This window comes from Canis lupus, chromosome 31 (genome assembly GCF_011100685.1).
Source record: "Canis lupus familiaris isolate Mischka breed German Shepherd chromosome 31, alternate assembly UU_Cfam_GSD_1.0, whole genome shotgun sequence".
Lineage (NCBI taxonomy): Eukaryota > Metazoa > Chordata > Mammalia > Carnivora > Canidae > Canis > Canis lupus.
In genome coordinates, this window is record NC_049252.1 from 36,258,557 (window position 1) to 36,281,054 (window position 22,498).

The 22,498-nt window shown below is 51.7% G+C and overlaps 1 protein-coding gene across 5 annotated transcripts; it reads right to left on the reverse strand.

Annotated features, from left to right (window-relative positions):
• Nucleotides 1-1,643: 1,643 nt before the first annotated feature.
• ZBTB21 (zinc finger and BTB domain containing 21) lies at nucleotides 1,644-21,269 on the reverse strand. Of its 5 annotated transcripts, XM_038581551.1 has the most exons (3): nucleotides 21,141-21,269; nucleotides 7,500-9,091; nucleotides 1,644-6,899 (listed from the first exon to the last, which is right to left on the reverse strand). In XM_038581551.1, the coding sequence occupies exons 2-3, from the start codon at nucleotides 9,076-9,078 to the stop codon at nucleotides 5,905-5,907; spliced, it is 2,574 nt and encodes an 857-aa protein (XP_038437479.1). In that variant the 5' UTR covers nucleotides 9,079-9,091; nucleotides 21,141-21,269; the 3' UTR covers nucleotides 1,644-5,904. The 5 variants fall into 5 exon arrangements, with proteins under 5 accessions (XP_038437479.1, XP_038437475.1, XP_038437477.1 ...); XM_038581547.1 differs by having other exon boundaries at nucleotides 1,644-9,091; XM_038581549.1 differs by having other exon boundaries at nucleotides 1,644-9,091; nucleotides 21,041-21,151.
• Nucleotides 21,270-22,498: the final 1,229 nt, after the last annotated feature.

A 22,498-nucleotide genomic window follows, 5' to 3' on the forward strand; every position in this document is an offset into this window, starting at 1 on the left:
AGGGACGCGTCGATCTGAGGCCGGACGTTTGAGCGTTTCCGTCCTTTTTCTCGGGCTTCGTGGGATCCGTAGAAGAATGAAAATAGGCTCTGGGCGTGTGAGCAGCTGAGTGCGAATCTGGGGACGTATGCAGGGACACCCAGCGAGCGAGCGTCTTCTAGTACAGCTGAGAATAATTGGGCGCTGTCTGCAGCGTCTGGCAGGACTCCTCTATCAGACCTCGACCCGCCCTTCCCCTGCCCAGCGCGGCCCCAGCACACGGGCAGCTAAGACGGAAGGTGGCGAGGCCGCAGCTCTCGGGCGGCGATGCGTACACTCAGGCGCCTACGTTGAGCTGCAGCGAGATGCGGGGCAAAGGGGTCAGGAAACGTGTCCTGGAAATGACCGAACCCAAACGGGACCTCAGGCATTCCGTTGGGCAAAACGCAGGTGACACAGGTGCTGGGGGGACAACGCACTGACCGAGGGGCCCGACCCTGGAGGATGGGGCGGACGGCCCATCGCGGACGCTACGGCAGGGCTGCGCCAGGCGTGACCGTGCTCCTGTGACAGCGTGCAGAGTGTCCCTCTCCAGACACACGCCCCGAAGGACTTCCCGCCACTCAACCGTCGCAGCTCACGGAGCTCAACGTGTTCGACAGAGCCGAGGCAGAGCCTCTGGCTGGGGAACACGTTGCACGGTGGCACCGTGGTTTGGCCACCACAGGCATTTACTGTCCGGAGCGTGTGCCCAAGACCGGGGAGGACGCCACAGGACCGCGACAGCCCCAGACCCCAAAGGGCCTGTAATCACTACGAAGAAAAGGCCACAGGAAACATTTTAAACAAAACAGCGTTTGGTGGCCATTTGGGTAGCAGAGCTGAAGCGGATTAAGACAAAAATTCGTAAGGATGCCTGGATGGCACAGCTGATTAAGCATCTGACGCTTGGTTTCCGCTCAGCTCCTGATCTTGGGGTCGTGAGATCGAGCCCCGCATTGGGCTGTACACTGGCTGCAGAGTCTGCCTGCGAGTCTTCCTCCCTCTTCCCCTGCCCCTCCCACTTGTGCTCTCAAATAAATAAATAAAACTTTAAAAAAATTATATCGTTTGTTCAGGGGCGGTGTGATCATGAAACTGCTGTCCGGAGGCCCCCAAGTCTGCTGTCCTCGGTCTTAGGGGATCCGGTGAGCAAGAGTGCCCGGGACGTGCTCCTTCCGTGCATGCCGTCAGCCTGCTGGTGGTCATCGGAGATGCCCGCGGCGTGGCTCCCCCTCTCGGGGGAAGCTGGAGTCCCGGAGGGAAGGGCCTGGTTCGGATGACCTGGGGGCCGTGAAGATTATGCAATGAAGCTAGATTATCAAGCACTATGCTGAGATGTCAATGTCTATGCACCCACCCCCACGATCCTTTCAAAGACTAACGTGAACGGTAAAGAAAAAGGTGGACAGGCAAACGTGATTGCTGATGTAAGGTTTTAATGAGCACGTAATTGTGGCGCCCCCGGAACCTAGCTCTCCAAGCAGGCTGCGGGCGCTGGGGAAGCACCTGCTCTCAGGCGGCCACTCCCGTGACTCGCCCGGAAAGGCCCTCGTCTGTACTTTCAGAAATGTATATGCTACTAATCGTCATCAACATCCCAAACAGACCAATGAGACCAGGACTCAAAACAAAATACAGTACAAATTTATTGACTCCAATCATTCTTAGTCAAGATTTAAGCAAAGGAAACAGACAACAGAATTGGATACAAATAAGCGATGGATTAACATTAGATAGAAATCCTATTTTACCTGTGAGTTTTTCAGTTCCAAAAAGCTCATTCCTAAATAAAATTGAACAATGATTTAGTCCGCTAAGGCATCTGACAACAAAATATACACAATTTGCTTATAACCACTTTTGTTTCATAATAAGGGTTATTCAATGAAAACTTTGAAAGTATTGGATTAATGTCGATTAAGAAATTATCCCTTTTTGGAAATGAACATTAACCAAGTATAACTTTGTGGAGAATTTGAGAACAGCACTAATAAATGACTAGAGAGCACTCAATTGAGTTATTTTCAAGATTTACAGTAAAATACTTTGGTTCCCAAACATCGGTCTCTGAAAGGAATTCCTTTAAAAACCTGACACTAACCCATGCTTCCTCCTCTGGAACGTAAACACGAGCGTTCAGTCTCCCCCAAGCCGCGCGAGGAAGTGGGCCCCCCCCCCGCGAGGGGACACACGGGAGAAGCACTGAACAAGCACATTAACAATTATGGAAACATAAAACTTCTTAAAGTGCTAAAGCCACAAAAGAAAACCCTATTTTTAAAACTTAAAAAAAAAAAAAAAAGGCCAGTGTTAAAGAACTTATTAAATGTATTAGCATTATTTAAATAATGACGCTTTTCACAATTATTACAAAAAAAAACATCAAGGAGAGATCAGAAATGGGACAAAAAACAGACTTGTAATATTCCAATATGAATTAGTGCAATTTATAAAGAAACCGGCTATGCGTGACATCTAATTATTTTCATGGTAAGAAAATTCAGATACCTTTAATTCTGGATTCTGGTTGTACACACACGTCCGTACACACACACACACACACACACACACACACACACACACACACGGAGACAGAGGCCGACTGCAGGCCCGTGGCTCTTGTCTCTCCCGGCCCAGGGCCGGCCGATGGCTGGCCTGCAGAGGGAGATGCCCCCTGCCTGCAAGAAAGGGCTCGCTTTGCTCGGGTCTGACAGCTTCCACCCTCATCAGCGCCAATGGGTGCTGCGTGTGGATAAGACTCCCACTGGTTAGTAAGGGCTGGAGCCTTTTTTTTTTTTTTTTTTAAAGGCTGTTAACGATCCCCTCCGAAACAGAAAACCGAGAACCACACACGTGCCCCCGGCAAATGCAAAACCACGTCATGGTCGAACTCGTGGTTGTGTATTTTGATAAAACAGGAAATGCACACTAGCCGTAACTGGTTTTAAAGGTGAATATTCTGCTAAGTTGAAATATTACTATAAAAGAAAATGCACACTATCTGCAACCTCCATTGCCTACCTTGATAAAAAGGCGTTTTAGGGCGTTCCTCTTTCCCTCTCCCACATCGAGAAAATGATTCGAGAGCAAGTTCTCAGATTAACAAAGAATATATTAAAACATCTTAACATTCTTTCCACAACTGCATTAAAAAAAAAAAGGCATCCTGAATCCTTACAAAGAATACTGAGCTTTCTATATTTTCAAACATTAATTCTCCTCAGAAAAAAAACATTTTTAAGAATACCTTTACCAGCTGGAGTCCTAACAACGAAAAGACCAACCTGTCCCACAGACTGCTTGTCCGCTGTCTGAGATTCATTCTTAAACGAAGCGATTCACGAGTCTTTCGTTATTTTACTTCCTAACATTTAAAATAGTCACAGGAGTTTGGAAGCGTATTTTATTTTTCTGACCACCAAAATAAACTCTCTCAGCCTGACGCTTTGAAGGTAACAGTATAAAAAGTAATAGAAAAACCAGAACTGCATTATAAATGTTTTTGGTTCAAAATTTTATTCGAAATCTTATGTTCCTTGCCTAGACAAAAATGTGAACGAGACAAAACACTGGCAATTTTCAAAGTCTAACAGATACGCTGAGCCTATATTTAGATCAAAAATATTTTTATTTTTTTTACTGATTAACATCATTAAAAAATCTTCAAAAACGTAGCATAAAGGTTCAAGTCCTGGGATACTGAATTTACAATGCCAAGGTAAGGTGTGGCGTGGAATTACCGCACACACTCTAACAGCCAGAAGCAAGGATTACTCTGAGGGAGACTGTCTTTCAAGGAAGCGACAGCTGCCAAGGTGTTCAGAGTAAGAAACAGCACATTATACAGGGAATTAATTCAATGAGCAATATATCCACGCTGATGTTTCAGGTAACATCGTACGCCTTAGTTCTACCTTTAAAATGCATAGATTTCTTCAAGAAAATATAAAGATGGCCAATAACTGGTTACTGCAACTTCATTTTATTTTCCTTTCTGCATCAGATTTAAGTAAGAACAAAAACAGGAAGGGACCACTCAAATGTTTTGGGACTTGTGATAGTTTTCAAATGGAAAAATAAAAGGCAAAATTTCACATGCAGTTTCTGTAATCCACAAAGCCAATTAGTATTTTACGAAAATGCTTGTGTTTCAATAAAAAGTTAGCATGTCTTTCCTATCACTGGCACGGAATGTAGGTGACGAGATCGATGAGCACCGAGCTCTTTTCTGCTGCAGCGGTACACACTTAAGTACTCAGCAAATTATTTCTCAGTCACAGTAATTTTCTTTTTTATTTGAGAGAATAGCTTGTAAAAAAAAAAAAAAAAAATCAACAAAGTTGGGAATCTTCATCCATAGCACTACCTTAAAAGGATTCTGTAGTTTCAACCGTTATTTCCACTTGTTCATACCTAACCCCTCGTTTGCACAAGTGAAATAGAAGTTTTCCCTTTAGAAACACCCGCTGAGCTTCGGGTGACACCTACAAAAGCCTTTTAATTATAACTTATACAAAATAGAAAGAAAAAAAAAAGAGGCAGCCCAAACCCCATGGGCCAAAATAGGTAGCAAAAATGAACTCTGGACCCTTGATAGTGCTTTAATACAGGTTTTTGAAACGTTAAAGCAGTGACTTAAAGCAGAATGATTGCACTAAGGACATTTTACCACAATAAACTCCAACAGATTCTAACAGAAACAGAGGCAGGAAATGGTACGCTGCGAATACTGTTCTTGAGGGCGCGTGGGGACCGCGGCGCGATGTTTTTCCCCTGCTTCCCATCCTGGGAAGTCCACGCCAACCCGGGACTTACAGCGGCTGTACTGACCGGGAGCGTGGGACCTGGGTACCTAAGTGTCTGTCCCAACCTTACTTGTTCCACTAATGCTGCTAAATTCAAAACGAGGGAGTGCCTTATGCCACCTTTGTGTCCTGTCCCAAATGCACTCGGATCTCCCACCGGTGACAGCATAAATCGGAGGAGACCAAACGCGTCCAGTCCTTCCAACGGTGGGGAGGGCTGGGACCTGAGGCACGCGTGCACAGCACAGCAGTTTCGATTACGATGCCTGTCGCCACGGAAACTTTTGTAAATGGGCTCGGAGGCCTTCCAGAAACCCTCACGTTATTTCCCAAATCTTCCATCATTAATTATATTAAATGACCCAAGAGCAAGCTTTTGTTATTTTATAAAAATCTAAGTATTACTATTGCTGATTTAAATTTCTCACAATTTTCATACAAAAAAATTTCTACAAGACCACAAAATACCAAATATTTATTGTTATCAAGTGTCAGGATAACTTATTAAAGTTGAGGCTTATCATTGTTTTATTGCTAAAGTATCCTAAGATCTAACTCAATGTTGCAAACTACTCCACTTCCTCTGGGTACGCTGTGGACTTCAGAACGTGGCCGAGATTGAACTAGAACTTAGGTGTCTGATGTAATCAAAAGAAATACTTGAAGAGTATTTCACTGATTGCAAATCAGTATATTAAAAAACAAAAAGAAAAACAAAACAAAAAAAACCCCAAAACAAACCAAAACCCAAAACCACCTCTGGGTAAAGATTATACTGACACCGTGGAATGAGGAACCATGCAAACAACCAAAATCGGTCCAATTTCAACATGAATGAAGTCAAATCATCCTAGGACTGTAGGCCCAAAGCACAACCAATTTTAGGTTTCCTAAGCTGAGTGAGGACATTACTAATTAGTATCAATTTACCTCAAGCTCCTATTCAAGCGGAACAATCTCCAACCTTTATTATTCTCTTTGAAAAAATATTTTGTTTCTTATGGACGTTTCACAACTGAGGCTGAACTCTGGAGACCACCTCCCCTTCTGTGGCGGGTGAAGAGGGACGGTCGGTCTCTCAGTTGTGGCTCTGTTCGTGACTCCAAAGGCTGAAGGCTGTCTTGAATGTCCTGTGGCACAGTTTGCACATGAACTGTCTCTTAAATGTGATTGCAGAGAGCGGGGGTGCATGGTAAAAAAGCGTGTCGGATTCCTGGGGTACAAAGAGCTTCTCCGTGGAGGGAGCAGGGTGCTCGGCCAACCCGGTGGGGCTGTCAGGCTCCAGGGGCTGGATCTTGGGCAGCGGCGGGGGCGGGGGCAGCGGGGGCGGGGACGGAGAGTTTGTGGGTGCGGGGCAGGCCTCTGAGTCTTTATGCGCCGGCTCCTCCGTAGCCTGAGACATGTGGGACTGGAAGTGACTCCAGAGGCGGAAGTTGGTGCGGAAAGCTTTGTTGCACACGTGGCAGATGAAAGGTTTCACGGAGCACAGGAGCTCCTGGTGCCGCTCCAGCTGCTTGTGCGCCGTGAACGTCTTGCCACATTTCTCGCAGGGCCACAGGCTGCTGTCCTTGCTGGAGCCTGCCTCCTTGGGGGCGGCGCGGGCCTCGGGCGCCTCTTCCTCGGCCTCCTCCGCGGGCTCCTCCTTGACGTGGATCTTCAGCTGCTTAGAGAGGCTCAGGTCTTCGGGCAGACAGGAGGAATCTTCCGAGTCAAAGTTCACGTGCTCCGAACAGTCGCTGAACGCGGTGTCATCTTTCGCAGTGACCGCGTGGTTGGCTTTGCCAGGCTCAGGCTGGGCCTGGGGCCGGGAGGCGGCCGCCACGTCACCGTTGTGGTCCAGGACGGGGAGGGAGAAGTTCTCAGCCGGCGCCATGGTGTTCTGATTGTGGACTTCCACCTGGTGCCGCCAGATGCTGAAGGAGGACTTGAAGGTGCGCATGCAATCCAGACACGTCAGCTTCTTGTACTCACACTTACTCTCGTGCTCCTGCTTGAGCTCCGGCGAGAAAAACCTAAGGCTGCAGTAGGGGCAAACGGTTGCGTTCCTGCATAAGCGCTCGTGGTTTCCTTGCTCTAGAAGAGAAGAGAGCTTAGCATTACAGAGGCGGCACTGGTAAACCTCCTTGTTCTCTACCGGACTCTCGAGAGCGACATGCTCTTTGGGCTTGGCGGCTCTATGGACGCCAATGGGCTTTTCTCCCGGGTGCATTTTTATGTGCTGCTTGAACTGCGAGAGAAAGCGATAGGCTTTTCCACAATAAGTACAAATGTATGCTCCTTTGGCTCGCGACCGCAAGTTCCTCTTGATGGCCTGGGCCTGGGAGCTACTCTGCCCCTGGAACCCAGGCTTGCTGCGCCGCAGCTTAATGATCAGGGCCTTCTTAATCTCTCTCTCTCGCACTATGTCAATCAGCTTTCTTTGGAATTTCTCATCCAAAACGGCATGTGAACTAGAGGCCGGTGACGGGTTCTTCACGATGCCGTGCTGGGTCTGACAGTGTGTCCACACTTTGAAGTTTGTGTGAAACCGCTTGTGACAGATGTCGCAAGCGTAGGGCTTCTCGGGGTTATGGTACATGTTAACGTGCCGGTGAAGACCTGCTGTCGATCTAAAGATCTTAAGGCAATGTTTGCATTTAAATTTTTTGTTTGGTCTTGTTCCCTCCAACTCACCAAATTCATCTTTATTCAAGTCAGAATCGGGAAACTCGCCGTCGGGGAGCGGGGGGCTCGGGCCCCCCTGGAAGCTCTCTGCGGACACTGGGGACCCGGGCTCGTCCTCCCTCACCTTCTTCAGCGGCGGCCTGCGGTCCGTCCGGAGCCTCCGTTTGGCCGGGAGCCGGCTCGCGTCTTTCTGGTCGTCTTCGGTTTTCAAGGGGAGGTCCCTGGTGGCGGCCGCCGGGTCCCCCACGGTGACACGGATGATGTCGGAGGGGTCGGCCAGGGGGCTGCGGGGCTCCGTCTTGATGCGAACCTCGGTCACGGCCGGCTCCCCCTCCCTCTCTGTGGACTGTGAGGCACTGAAGGATCTCAGGCGGTGCGGCTGGGGTGCAGGGCTCCGCTCCTCGGGGGCCGCCTTCTCCCCGCAATCCTTTACAGGTGCCTTCTGAGCCACAGCGCAGAACACGGCCCCCGGCACGTCGCTCGCCGCCGAAGGGGGCCCCGGGGACGGCTTCAGATCTATTGAGGGCGAGTAGACAGGCACCTGGCTGTCCATGGACAGCGACCGTCTGAGCAGGCTCTTGACGAGCGGGCCGCTCCTGTCGATGCCCGGCTTCCCGGAGCCAGAGCCGCTGGACGGGACCACCAGCCCCAGCTTCGAGTAGTACAGCAAGTTCCTGTCCTCACCCGGCCCGCCGCCTCGGTGAGTTTCCTTCAGCACGTAGGGGGTCTCCGTCGAGCCTCCGAGGGACAGGACCGGGGGCCGGGGTCTCTTCAAAGCCAGCTCTATGGCTTTGCCTTTGGGGAGCTGGCTGCTCAGACCCGCTTTCTCGTCCATCGGCTCTCTGTCCTGCGGAGGCTTGGAAGGCGGCGGCGCGCTCCTTTTCACCAAACTGCTTCGGGAAGGGTCATCCAGAGGCCCAGAGTGCTCCAGAGGCTTGGCATAGCCCACTGAACCATCTTTCGGCCAACTCTTGTCAGCTAGTGGCAGACTGTGGAGCGGCTCGGCTGCTTTGGGGACATGGGGCTTACTGGTGCTGGTCTTGGCCGCGGCGCTAGGTGAGGGCCGGGAAGTATGGCTTAGGTCGGGTTGATTCTGACTCACAGTTTTTCCCTGTGCTTCGTTTCTACTTTGACAAACAATGACGCTTCTCTTCTGAGAACTGCTTTCATCATCTTCTATGAATATTTTTTTTCTGTTGGGACACGTTGGAAAGGGGGCCTGAGGTGTTTTAGAGACGATGTTAGTCAGGAAGGAAATCCCAAGGCTGTAGCCCAGTTCTTGCACAGCAGCGAGACTGCTCTTCTCGACAAATAAAGAAGAAGAGTAAATGTAGTTCAAAACGTTATCAAAAGCATCGGGTTCACAAAAGTCAAGCTGAAAGACAGTCTGTGACTCATTCTCCTTGTTTGTGAATAAACTCTGGAAGTATTCACTGCTGGCGGCCAAGACATTTTTATGAGCTCGAAACTTCTGGTCTCCAACAATCAGAAGCACGTCACACAGCTGTCCTTTGAGGCGCTCCTCATTGAGCGCACTCAGCAGAGAGATGGCATGTGCCGGGTTGATGTAATGCAGCAGCCCCTCCATCGCGAGGGCTTACCTGAAAGACAAAGCGTACGATTGTTACGAAAGGTGTGGTGAAAAGCTCTCCACGGGACGGAGCACTCCTCAAGGGCAGGGAACACTCGCTGCCATTTCTCGGGTGCCAGTCCTGAGCAGACCATAGGCAGACACGAGCTCTGTGGGCGAACAATCTTATTTGAACAACATGGCAAACAGCAGCCAGCCGGTCCCGGGGCTCTTGGAGAGCACCGGTCCCCACCGCAGTGGAGGGGGTTCTCAGGACCGAAGACTGTGACCCAGGTATTCTCACAGCAGCAGAGAGCCGCTGGAACTCAGCAGCTGTGCAGAAGAGCATGATTTGAAACAAAAGGTTTGCTATCTAGGGTTCTTATCCGTTTGATGCTTGGTTCTATCTCTCTTGGTTCAGAGAGGAAGCATGAAGAATCGAAGCTCCTGAGTCTGTAATTCTGAAAGGAAGTCAATCTTATCACTGGACATACTTATCCACAACGTGAACTGTTACCACTGGGTTGCAAAGAGGGTGTGTGTGTTGTGGGGGGGGGGGGGGAGTGTCTCACTAGACCTTTAAAAAATAGGGAAGAATCTGGAAAGAGAAAAATTTCACTGATCACTACTGTGTCACAGTGTTTAGCGAAAGTTAGAAAGCTCAACAACAGAAGAGCTTGGTTTCTTTCTTATGCTAACCACCTTATAATCTCCTGAATACTATTTTCTTACCAAATCATGTTTTCAACAATAGCACAGAGGAAACTGTGTCCGATCTAAACTCACTTATTACTAACGGTAAATTAAGGGGTTTGCATTGAGATCTCACTGCGATTCTGTTCCAATCTGAGGTTGAGATGTGAAGGCCTGGTGGCTGGGTGCAGGCTCTGGCAGAGACCCCGGGGTGAGAGGCTGCTTCCCGTCCTGGCCCAGTGCCGCGGCCCTCGCCTGAAATGGGTGGGATGACTGCGCCTCCCTTTTGCGGTTGTTGCAAGGGCTGGACGAGCCAGCATCTCATACCCGGCAAACGTGTAATTCAGTATCAAAGAAAAGGGTCCATATTAATGCCATCCATGCTCTCAGTGAGGAGAAAGCCACTTCACACAGAGACAACGCTGGACGCTTCAAAGCTGACCCTTCCCTGGGGCTTCCATTACTGTAACACCTCATCCCTTTAAAACAGTTACAACATTTAGGGGCACCTGGGTGGCTCAGTTGATTTAAGCGTCCGACTCTTGATTTCGGCTCAGGTCATGATCTCAGGGTCGTGGGTTCCTGTCAGGTTCCGCACAGGGTGGGAGCCTGCTTGAGATTCTCTCTCTCTTCCTCTGCCTCTCCCTCCCTCTAGAAAAATAATAAAACAGTTATGACGTTTATTTTTGAATGGATTCAAACTAACTAAGACTATCGGTGACAGTTTTATCTTTCTCTAGAGGGCAGGTTGTAAATGCACTCAACCTGATACCCAGGACATTGGCAAGTTCTCCTCTGGTTTCAAAGGATCAGCCTCTGCTGGTCAACCAGCAGGCGGGCTCTTCAGAACAGCCCACAAAGGAGGGTTTGCTAGGCCACCAACCTGGAATAATCAAGCACGGTACACAAACTTCTTTCCTATTATTGATTCCCCGCTACGGTGCTGATTCAATTTAATGGGCTCAAAAAAAAAAAAAACAAAAAAAAAACACAATTTAATGGGCTCAGAGACATGACTGCTTCCAGGGATGACGCCCCAAGCACATGCCCCGAGGTTCTGCTCATTGCTGCCCAGTCATTTCATATCAGTGGCAAATTTTAATTCCTCTCAGTTGCTTAATAGAGACTTTTCCCCTTCCTTTTCTGTAAGCCATTTTAATTTTCCCCTTAATCCTACTACATCTCAACAATCATGCATTTATTTATGCACCCTCTTGCCATCTTTCACAAAGATCAGCAGAGAAAGAAATGACTTGTTATGCCACATTTATAACTCAGCTGTGTACTGAACACTGTTTTTAGTGCTAATAATTTTGAGAAACCTAGTTCAGATGTTGCCACAGGGAAAAGCGACAGATGCAAAATTAAAAGCATGGACAAATATTTTTAAAAGGGTTTCTGACAATCAACTTAGTGGTTTGAAACTAGCAATTAAAATCATAAACTGGGGCAGCCCGGGTGGCTCAGTGGTTTAGCGCCACCTTCAGCCCGGGGAGTGATCCTGGAGACCCAGGATCAAGTCCACGTCGGGCTCCCTGCATGGTCTCTGCCTCTCTCTCTGTGTCTCTCATGAATAAATAAAAATTTTTTAAAAAAATCATAAACCAACTAGGACAGAGTAGAAAACGTCAAAATGGGCAGCCCGGGTGGCTCAGCAGTTTAGCACTGCCTTCAGCCCAGGGCGTGATCCTGGAGTGCCAGGATCAAGTCTCACGTCGGGCTCCCTGCACTGAGCCTGCTTCTCCCTCTGCCTGTGTCTCTGCCTCCCTCTCCGTGTGTCTCTCATGAATAAATAAATAAATCTTAAAAAAAGAAAAGTCAGAATGCCTCAAACACAGGAAGGCTGAGACCTCGTGAAACATCAGTCTCAGTTACATGCGCACACGTCCATGCGCATGAGCACGCACGATGCACTCCTTCCTGCGACCCAGGGTCAGCACAGCACACGTCCACATGTGTGAGCATGCACAATGCACTCGTCCTGGAGTCTGGGTCAAGATGGTGAAAGTCAGTGCTGTAGGCTAGTCAACCTCTGAGGCTCAGTTTCTGTCGCTGGAAGACAGGGACCACAGCAGCTACCACACGATGCCACCAGAGACTTTAAGTGAGAACACAGAAATTGCTGCCATTTACTGAGCACCTATGACACACTACAAACTGTACCAGAATTTCACAAGTCACTCATTCCTTCACTCATTCAACAAACTGCCACTTGAGAAGGTCTGAAGAAGGCAAGGAGCCCTGCAAGCAGAGGGAGGAGCCCAAGTCACAGCAGGGCTGGAGCAGGGAGCTGCGGGGGAGATGGGGGGAGACGACAGGGGAAGAGGCAGGAGACGCCGAACCGCAGGAGCTTTCCACCAGAAGCGGAATGGACGGTCAGATTCATTCTGTCTCCGAAGGATCACTCTGGCTATGCTGCCGAGGATGGCCCTAGGAGGCAGGGAAGGTGGAAGCCGGGAGGCCAGCTGGGCCTACAGCAATGATCCGGGTGAGACATGATGAGAGGCAATGGTGCCTGGACCAAGGTGGTAGTGGGGGTTAAGGTAGTTACTGGGATTTCTAATGGGCTGGCCAGAGGGGACAGGAAGGGGAGGAGTTAAAGAGAGCTCCAAGAATTGTGCGAGCCTGCTGGAAGGACAGAAACATTGGTTTAGATTTTTTTCAGGAATTCGATTCTGTGTGCAGACACCTACCCATTAACATGCCCTTCACGGGCATCTCTTCTTGCTTCATTCTCCCTACAACCTTTCCTGTGTTTCCTGGGATCACGTCCCAAATAAACAGCTACTCTGAATCCTAGGCTCAGGATCTGCTCTTGGGGGAATCCAAGGCACCAGGCACCTGGAAGCACAGGTGTGGGCTATCGGACTGTGTGAGGACCAAACCAAGTGAGAATCTCCGAGTCCCTGGACATGAAGCAAGGCGACTGCACACCGTCTGCACCTTACTGCTGTATACCAAAAACATGGTTCAGAAAAGCTTCCTTCTTTTGCGGTCTTCAAATTACCACGCTCCCTGCTTTTCTTCCAAGTCACCACTTCTACCCCCAGGCTCCTATACTCTTTGAATGAAGACATTTGGGAATTAGGAAAAATAAGTCACTCAGAGATGAGTTGTAGGAGATATAGTCACTGTCCCTGAAAACTGCTTAAATGCTACTCATTTGGCTAGGCCCTCCATTTAGTCATCAGCGAGACTACCTATGTGAAAAGTGGGCACGCATACCAAATTCCTGACACACGGGTGTGGGCGATGCTAGGGAATCACCGGTTCCACTCACTCCAGCGCCAACTGGACACCTAGTGACAGTTACTGTTTGAGGGCTTCCTAGACCACATACTACCATCAACACTTTTACACCTTGACTAAGTATTTACAGCAACCCTAGCAGGCAGGTAGCATGATTATTTTAGGGATGAGAAACCCAGGCACAGAGAGTCAAGTAACCTGCTCAAGGTCCCACAAACAGCGGCACAGCAGGATTCACACTGGAGGCTGCAGCACCAGAGGCCACACTCTCTAACCCTCACGCCACGCTTTCTCCAGCCTCCTCCTCTAATCCACACAGAGATATCTGAGCTGGGTGCTGTCCACAAGCCTGTTTTACAGACAAGGAGATGGAGGCGACTGGGAGGGTGCGCACCGGTGAGTGACTGGTAGTGAGATGGCGGTGGGACAAGCTGGGAGGTGGCTCCCGGGGACACAGAGGATGGAAGCTTGCCAAGCAGGGGCCTGGCTTACAGCTCTCAGAGACTCGTACAGTGAGAATAGGACAGGTTGGTCAGCACACGCCAGGGTATGGAGTCCCGGATGGGACATGTGCAGAGGGACAAGTGCAGCGCAGGTGATGGCATCAGGTGTGGCTCCGAGGCAGTTCAGGGTAGGCTTTCTACAGAAGACGCGGCCTGAACAAGCAGGAGTCAGGAAGGAATGGTGAAGGGCATTCCAAGGGGAGGGGCAGGGTCCAACAGCACAGAGCGGAGGAGGAGGAGTAGCTGGCTGGAGCACAGACTGGTTGGCTGGAGCACAGGGTGCACGAGGGGAGGGCAGGCCATGGGGCTGCGGGAGGGCGGACACCAGGAGGGCCCGGAGGGCTGAGCTAAGGCCACCCCAAGACCCTCAGAGGAGATGGACCTCCTCTGTCCTCTTGGGCAGCCCGGGACAAAGTCTGGAGACATCCGGAGTGACAGGAAAGCGAGCGCAAGGTATGCAGGCTCCTCACCCTTCTCCGCCTGAAGCCCTTGCTTTTACCTTTTTCATTATTAAAACTCAAAAACCCTGGGCCCTTTCTTGGTCTGGCTGCAAACAACTAACGTTTTGGAGTTTTGTGTTTTAAGGACGGTAGGTGTATTTACTGAGTTTAACAACTTAACTAAAAAATATAAAATGTTCCACTAAAGATGCAGGCCCTTGGGCAGCCCGGGTGGCTCAGCGGTTTAGCGCCCGCCTTCAGCCCAGGGCATGATCCTGGGGACCCGGGATCGAGTCCCGCGTCGGGCTCCCTGCGTGGAGCCTGCTTCTCCCTCTGCCTGTGTCTCTGCCTCTCTGTGTGTGTGTGTCTGTCATGAATGAATAAATAAAATCTTAAAAAAATAAAAGAAATAAAAAGAAAAGATGCAGGCCCAAAGAGGGGTGGAAATCACAACCACCGCATTTCACAAGCTAATTCAGCAGAACCCTTGGGGCGGCGGGGTGTGCGGACTCAACGCCCAGGCCCTTTGCTTTTTCTGCTCCTCAGCCCTCAGGTAAGGCCGACCCTGTGGCCCAGTGTACCTCCTCCTCCACAAATCCGCTGGCTCATCAAACTCCAACTTCTCATGAATGTTTCAATGGTGAATGACCAGGAGCTCTGACTTACAGAAGACAGCGCATCACAAATTGCAAAGCCCTTACATGTAAATGCACACTGCCACCGAGTCCACCCCCCACTCCTTTTCCCCTGCTCGTCTCCACCTGACTCATCACTGCAGAGTTCCTGCTATCACTGTAGTCATAGTGAAAAGCCTTGGCGCTCTTAAAAGGAAAGTGGGTGAAATGTGGACCGAAGAGTCATTTACGATGGACAGAAAGAGCTGAGCGGAAACCCCCTGGGAAAGCCAGACTCTGAAACAGGGCTGGCGAGCTATGGCTTGGATCCTTGCACATGCAAATCTTCCAGAACTCTGCCTGAATTGTTCCTATTTCATGTTGTTTCCTGGAATTTCAAAATGAGAATCTTTACAGTTAACAGTTCATGGAACTCACAGCTCCATGGAAAAGACCTTCAAATCAATATTTGTCTCCAGTCCTGGCTCTGTCCCCTATCAGGTACGTGACCTGCTAAAGGTCACTCGGCCTCTCTGAGTGGTAGTGTCCGTCCCTGTTAAATGGGGCTAGCCCTACCTACCGATCGGACCTTGATGAAGAACAAAGGCGCAGGCTGTCCGCCAGGTCCTCGTGTATGTAGTGCTTCGTATATGGCAAGCACACGTTTTATGTCCTTGCGGCCTTCCTCTCCTCAATGTTTATAGTTCCGGATGCTATAAATCCTAAGAGAGGCTGGTGACGGGAGAGGAGTGAGCTGGCCGGCTGCCTGTTGTCCAGTGGCACACATTCCCGTGACAGGGCAGAGACACATAAAACCCCAATAGGATGAAGGATACAAACGATGCTATGAGAATACTGATTTCAGGAAGCAGTGAATTTGACTGGGCAATGGGAGGCTGGATGAGCGCACCGTGGGGACCTCAGGGAGGACTTGGGACTCCCCGCTCACTGGACTATTTACAACAGCGAAGGCTCCAATCTTCACATTTCTACTGCACAGAGTCTTCAGACCCACATCTGATTGTGCCAGGACTTAAAAACTCCCTGAAGGCTTGCCCTGGCCTCAAGTTCCAATTCCCCAGCATGGCTACAAAGCCCTTCACAACTGAACCACAGAAAATTATTGTATACCCACAGCTCAAATTCCTCAGGTACCAAATGCCAAGAGAAGCAGGGATCCGTGTCTTACAGAAACCAATTCCAGGCAAATTTCCTCTTTACAAAAATATTACATCAAGGAGTTAAGATTTTTAAGGGGAGCGGAGGGAAGGCAGACAATTCTGGAATACAGAGCATTCTGGTGACATGCACAGAAGAAAGCAAAGCATGGCTAAGCACTAGGCTAAAAGGGCCCCAGCGGGTGAATGGGGGGCCCAGAGAGGGAGATGGGAGGGACCAAGATAACCTTAGGGCCTCTCTGGTTCTGGAGACTGACAGTCGGGTGGTGTCAGAGCTAAGGTACATTATACATCAAACCTGCTCCAAGACTAGCCCCTGGTACCACTTGCATAGGAAAGTGTCTTTACAACCAAAACATCAACCTGAAACTGAACTCGGCCCACGCGACCCTTTGGAATGTTGGGGACTGCTCACATAGTCCCAATCACGCCACCAGAAAAAAGAACACGTCAGGAAGCAAACAGCCGGTCAGGAAAACAAAGCACCTACATGTGACTTTGGAGCGTAAGCATACATGCAGCTCAGCCCCAATCCCTCACGTCTGGACGGAGGCCGGACTCCCCACTTGATTTTACTATGCAAAGGAGACAAGAAGTGCTGAGTTGGCTTTTCACTCACTTGGTGACAATGCAGATATGCAGAAATTGTCTAAAGCTTCTCAGATTTCAAAGCTAGCTTTCCTTAGCGCATCCTTCCGGGGCAGGAGGGGCAGGAGTGTCCGCCCCTCCCGAAGGTCCCATCTCACCCAGGGTTTCAGTCTCTCACACTTCGGGGTGTGCCCCTCACGTGCACGGGGATTAGCAGCGCGGCCTCTCTAGTCCTGCTCTGGAGTCCTGCTGGAGGAGGCCTGGGTTTGGCTGGGGAAGAAGCACCCCGTCCCAGGAGTCTGATGAGCGGCTCTCCCCAGGCGAACGGGCAGGCACACAACCAAAGCCACGCAGACCACAAACTTTCTCCCCGGAAGATGGGCCTGGAAATGCAGTGGGCCAGTGCCCACCACACCGATTCCTGCCAGTTACCTTGGTTTCCGTACTTCCCGGCCCAATTCTTTAGCTCTTCCTTAAACCTCGGGAGCAGCCCTGGGTCTTTACAATAAATTCCTTGTTCTAGTCAAGCTAGCCTGTTTCTGGTCTCATTATTAAAGGACCCTAACTGATACATTTCCAAGTGTTACTCATTCTTCCTGCCCGGCTCTCCAAGTCCATCCTTTACAATCCTGCTGCTAGATGGGGCTTCCTAAAACAAAGCTTCAAACACTCACTGGACATACACACTAGGGAATACTATTATGATTTAAACTTCTTTATTGAGCTCATTATGTGCAAGGCATGGTTAGACACACCTGAAATGCAGGGGTGCCCAACACAGACAAAGCCCTCAAATTCTAGTGGGGTAAATCAGATAATGAACAAGGAAACAAGTGAAAAAGGTAGCTTCAGATCACGCTATAATGGAAATAAACAGGGTGCTATAACCGGGTGGAGGAACTAGGGAGTTTGAAATGCCTCAATTTCACATTTTAGCTGAGCGAAAAGAAATAATAAAATAATGAAAACATGGTTCTCGGGGCACCTGGGTGGCTCAGTGGTTGAGCTGCTGCCTTTGATCCCAGCGTCCGTCCTGGGATGGTCCTGGGATGGGGTCCTGGGATGGAGTCCCGCGTAGGCCTCCCCGCAGGGAGCCTGCTTCTCCCTCTGCCTGTGTCTCTGCCCCTCTCTGTGTCTCTCATGAGTAAATAAAGTCTTAAAAAAAAAAGAAAAAAAGGAACACATGGTTCTCCCTTGCATTAAATGTATAATTTTAAAAACACAGACTCTGTGGCTCTGTGAATCTGGTGACAAACTACTTTTTAAATTTACTTTCCCTTTGTTATTCCCTTGTGATAACTTCCTGCTTCAGATGCTGTGTCTCTGGGACATAACCCGAGCGTCCCACTTCTCCCACCACCAGACTTTGAACGTCTAAGATCTCATCTACCCTTCCCCAGCACTCTCTCCTGGATGCTGATCATCTTTCAAAGCTCAGCTCAAATCCAATTCCTCTGTTAAGCCTGCTGCCATGGGCTGGACTGTGACCCCCTCCTGGGGGCTCCACCACACACTGAAGCCCTGACCCCACCCATGCACCTCAGAATGCAAGCATATTTAGCGGCGTCTGGGTAGCTAAGCCAGTGAAGCGTCTGCCTTCGACTCAGGTCATGATCTTAGGGTCCTGGGATTCAGCCCGGTGTCAGGCTCCCTGCTCAGCAGAGTCTGCATCTCCCTCTCCCTCTGCACCTCCCTCCTGCTCCTGTTCACTCTCTCGCTCTATCTCAAATAAATAAAATCTTGGGGCGGGGGGTGGGGGGTAAAAAAAAAAAAGGACACAAGCATATTTAGACAGTCTTTAAAGAGATCAAGTTTTAATGAGGGCTTTAACGTGGGCCCTAATCCAATCTGACTGGTGTCCCTACAGCGGGAGGAGATAAGGACACACACACAGAGGGACATGCACCTGAAGACAGAAAAGACAGTTGCCTACACACCAAGGAAGGAGGCCTCAGGAGAAATCAACCCTTCCACACCCTGATCCTGGGCTTCCAGGCTCCAGAACTGTGAGAAAATACATCCCTGTTTAGCCCCCCCGCCCCCCGCCCCGTCCATGGTGCTTTGTTTTGGCAGCCCTTAGCTAACCAACACACTTTCCTTAGCTACTTCAATTCATAATGAGGAAAAGCACCTTTCAACTCCTGTGTCACAGAGTGCGATCATTCACATAACGGGTATACGGTGCCAGATATCGTTAGTTGTGTGTCTTCTCGACAGAACTGTGAGCTGTTTAAGGATGAAAAATCTATTTAACATGTTTTGACACTCTTCACAATGTCCAACATGGTTATCTTGCACGACAATAAGTATTTGTTGATTCTTCTGTACTCTGGTAACCCAATTTAACGCAGGAGTGGAAATTGTGCCTTTCACTTGTTTTCCTAAAGTAAAGCTGGTCCCATCACTGCCTTTTGGAATACTAATTGATCTTCCTATTACTTCCTAGATAAAATCCAAACTCTCCAGACTGAACACTTCTGGTCATAATTTATCTTTCTGCCCTCTCTGGACACTCCTTGCCATCTACCCTACAAACCTGTACACCCCACGGCCACCACCTAACTAACATACCTTTCTTACCCTCCCTTGGCCAACTTTGTCAGCCAGATCCAGCTCAAATGTCACTGTATCTGCAAAGCTCTAGTTACTGTGCCCCCAGCCAATGGCTCGGTCCGATCTGAACTAGCACAACACCCCATCTACCTGTCTGTAGTAACAGCACAAGTATTCTGAGTGACCTGCTTTTCTACTTCCCTCACAAGAGACCATAAAAGGAAGACCGCTTATTTCCGTCTGTGTATCCCCAATGCTTAGCACAGGCCTGGAAATATCTGCTGGGTAAAGAGAAATCGTCACACCCAAGGTCCAAGACCTGCACCTGCTCACCCTGCTCCAACATCTGTCTCAAGAGCTTAGCATGTGGCAGCTGCGCTTTCTGGAGGAGCTCTTGGGGCTCAGCTACGGGGACGCGGACTCCCAAGTCCGTACCTCTGCTCAGACTTCTCCCGGGGACCGCAGGTGCCTGCTCAACACTACCGGCACAGCATACTCCGCATGCCCAGGACAGCACTTGCGGCCCACTTCCCTCGCCCCTACTCCACATCTGCTTGTCCTCACACATTCCTTATTTGGTTAGGTGTGCTGCCAACCAGCAGCTCTCCCAACCCGGAAACCTCTTTCCTCTCTAGCCCATCACCACAACCTGGCAAGCCTCGCTTGTAAACAGCCCTAGAATCAGCTCTTCTCATCCCTGTTGGCTGTGGGGACAGCTGTCCCTTCAGGGATCTGCTCACCCAGAGACTCCCAATAACTCCTCTTTGTTTACACACGGGGGGGGGGGGGGGGGGGGCATCCTCTGCCATAAAACCCTGGTAACTAAGTTCCTTGAAGACTGGGGTTCTCTCCTTTCACCCCACATTCAATAAACAGCGTTGAATGAATGAATTGAACAGAATGTTCTTTTTTTTTTTTTTTTTTTTACGCAAACCTACCTCCTGAATTTCTACTTTCTTCTTTAACACCGGCATTTAGGAATACTTAAATTTAAAAGGAATGACAATGAGACATTAGAGGTGGAAAGTGGGGGGGGGGGGGGGCAGTTTACTCCAAGCCTCAGAAGGGAGAGGGGATTTAAGAGTTACTGCCGACAAGAAACCCCAAACCGACGAACCCACTTGGTCCTCTTGAGCAAGGTGCACAGAGCATAACGCAGGCTCCTTGGGGATGACTCAGGGTCACGGTGATGAACAATCACTGGTCTATGCTGTAATACGCTGATGCCCCCATGCCAGAGGTGGGAGCGGCGGGGGGGGGGGGGGGGAGACAGCTCCCGCACTAAAAGGACCCCAGGATGCAGCACTGTATGGGGTCTGGGGGACGCCTGCCGGCAGCCCCGAGAGAGCCAGCCTCTGCAAACACCCCACCTCCAAGCGTGCTGCTGAAGCGCACGGTCCACGCGCACGCAGCCCGGGGCTTGCAGGGAGGGCATGGCCCCCGGGTGCAGCGCTAGTGCCGCGGGCTCCCCTGCGCTGGGATCCTTCACAGGACGCTGCTCAACTCCTTCGCCATCCGCAGAACGGACCTCGGCGGCCCCGGCCAGCGGGGGTCCCTGCGGGGAGCGCCCAGGGCCGCTGCTCCCGCCCCGCCCCGTCCCCCTGCGCCTCCGGCCGCGGAATCCCGGCAAGGAGCCCTCTGCAGCCCCGAGGCCTGCGGCCAGCGCCGGGAGCCCCGGGAGCGCCGGGGGCGCCGGGAGCCGGGTCCTGCAGGGGTCCTGGAGGGGCAGGGGCGCGCCCCGGGCTCCACGCGTCCGGCAGCGGGCCGGCCAGGGAGGCGGGCTGGGGCGGCCCCCGAGCGGGACCGACGGGCCGCGGGGCGCAGGCCGCTGCAGGTGCGGGGCCCCCCGCGCGGGCACCCGACGGGCGCACGCGCCCTCGGCCGGAAGGCGTCCCAACCGCTGGGCGCAGGTGCGCGCGCCGAGGCCGGGCACGTCCGGCCAGGGGGGCACCTGGCCGCGCGAGGAAGAGCCGCCGGGGGCCGAGCATGCGCACTGGCGAGGGCGAGGCCAAGTGCGGGCAAGGAGCATGCGCAGTGTGAAGGCACAAGCGGCTACGTGGGAGCCCGGGGCATGCTCGGTGAGCGCCGGGACCCCGCGCACGCGCAGAAGCGCCCGGAGCCCGCAACCCGCTGGTGGAGAGAAAAAAGAGGAGAGAAATCACCTCAGAGTTACGTCAGGAAAGGCCGCGCTCGGCGAGGAGGCTGTGGCCTCCCACGGGGCCCCGCAGTTCTCCCGGGGCGAGGGGCGTGACAGTTACTCACCGGTCTCCAGCCCCGAGGCAGACGCCGGGCCCCTTTCCGCTCACACTCGGCTCGCGCGCGCCGCAGCCGCCGCTGCCGCTGTGATTCCATCCATCTTGAATTTGACGTCATCCCACACCAGGGATGAGGTCATCGCAGGCAGCGCTCGTCACGTGCGCGGCGCTGTGATTGGGCGCCCGGGCGCCGGGGGGCGGGGCGAGGGAGGCGCGCCGCGCCCGGGGGGCGGGCGGGGGCGGGGCTGCGGGGAGCGCGGCGGCCGCCCGCGCCCTTCCGCGCCCCGCGCGCCCCCGGCCGGCCCGAGGCGGGGCTCCGGCTGCCGGCGGGCGGCGCGGCTCGTGCGGAGCGGACCTGGCGCGCGCACCTGTGCTCCCGCCGCGGGGCCGAGCCTCGGGATGGGGCTCGCGGCCTCGCGCGCTCTGCACCCCGGCCTCCTCCGGTGGCCCCGGGTCCCTAACTTGGCTGCCGCGATGGCCCGCGGGCTGCCGGAGCTCCTGCACGGCCCGCGCCAGCCCTCTGCACCCTGCGGGCCGGCCCGGGACGCCGCTGGGCGTGTGCCCGGAGCCAGGGCGCTGCAGGGGCGCCAGGTCGCCCCCTAAAGCGAGGGTTTTAGGACACGCCCTGGCACAGGCGGCGGGAGAAGCAGGCGCCCTGCAGGGAGCCCCATGAGGGTCTCCATCCCCGACCCCCAGGACCACGACCTGAGCGCACTGCAGACGCTCAACCGCTGAGCCACCCCAGGCGTCCCTAAGTTCAGGGTTTGAAGCCGTGGTTGATACTTTCCGAATGCCCTTATTAATTTTTGTAGTGTGATCTTAAAAAAAGAAAAAAATTAAAAAAAAAAAAAAAAAGGTTTTATTCTTAACCAGTGTCTACACCCAACCGGGAGCTGGAACTCAGAGCCCTGAGGTGGAGTCACAGGCTCTGCAGACTGAGCCAGCCAGGTGGCCCCTAATGGAATCTTTTAAACCTGAGTTGATGCACATGACCCCGGTTAAGAGAATTGATGAAATGTTTGGGGAGTGTGTGTGTGTGTGTGTGTGTGTCTGTCTGTTTGATCGCTTGATTTTTTTTTTTTTAAAGATTGTATTTATTTATTCATGAGAGACACAGGCAGAGGGAGAAGCAGGCTCCATGCAGGGAGCCCGATGTGGGACGCGATCCTGGGACTCCAGGGTCACACCCTGGGCGGAAGGCAGGAAGGCGCTCAAACCTTGAGCCCCCCCCCGGGCATCCCTGGGGAGTGTGTTTAACAAATAATCTTGCAATAGATTTAGGGTGTCTGGGTGGCTCAGGTCATGGTCCTGGGGTCTGCGATGGAGCCCCATGTCAGGCTCTCTGCTCAGGGGAGAACCTGCTTC

Excerpts from the sequence above, each read along its gene's own strand:
- ZBTB21 (XM_038581547.1), bottom strand. The coding sequence starts at position 9,078 with ATGGAGGGGCTGCTGCATTACATCAACCCGGCACATGCCATCTCTCTG.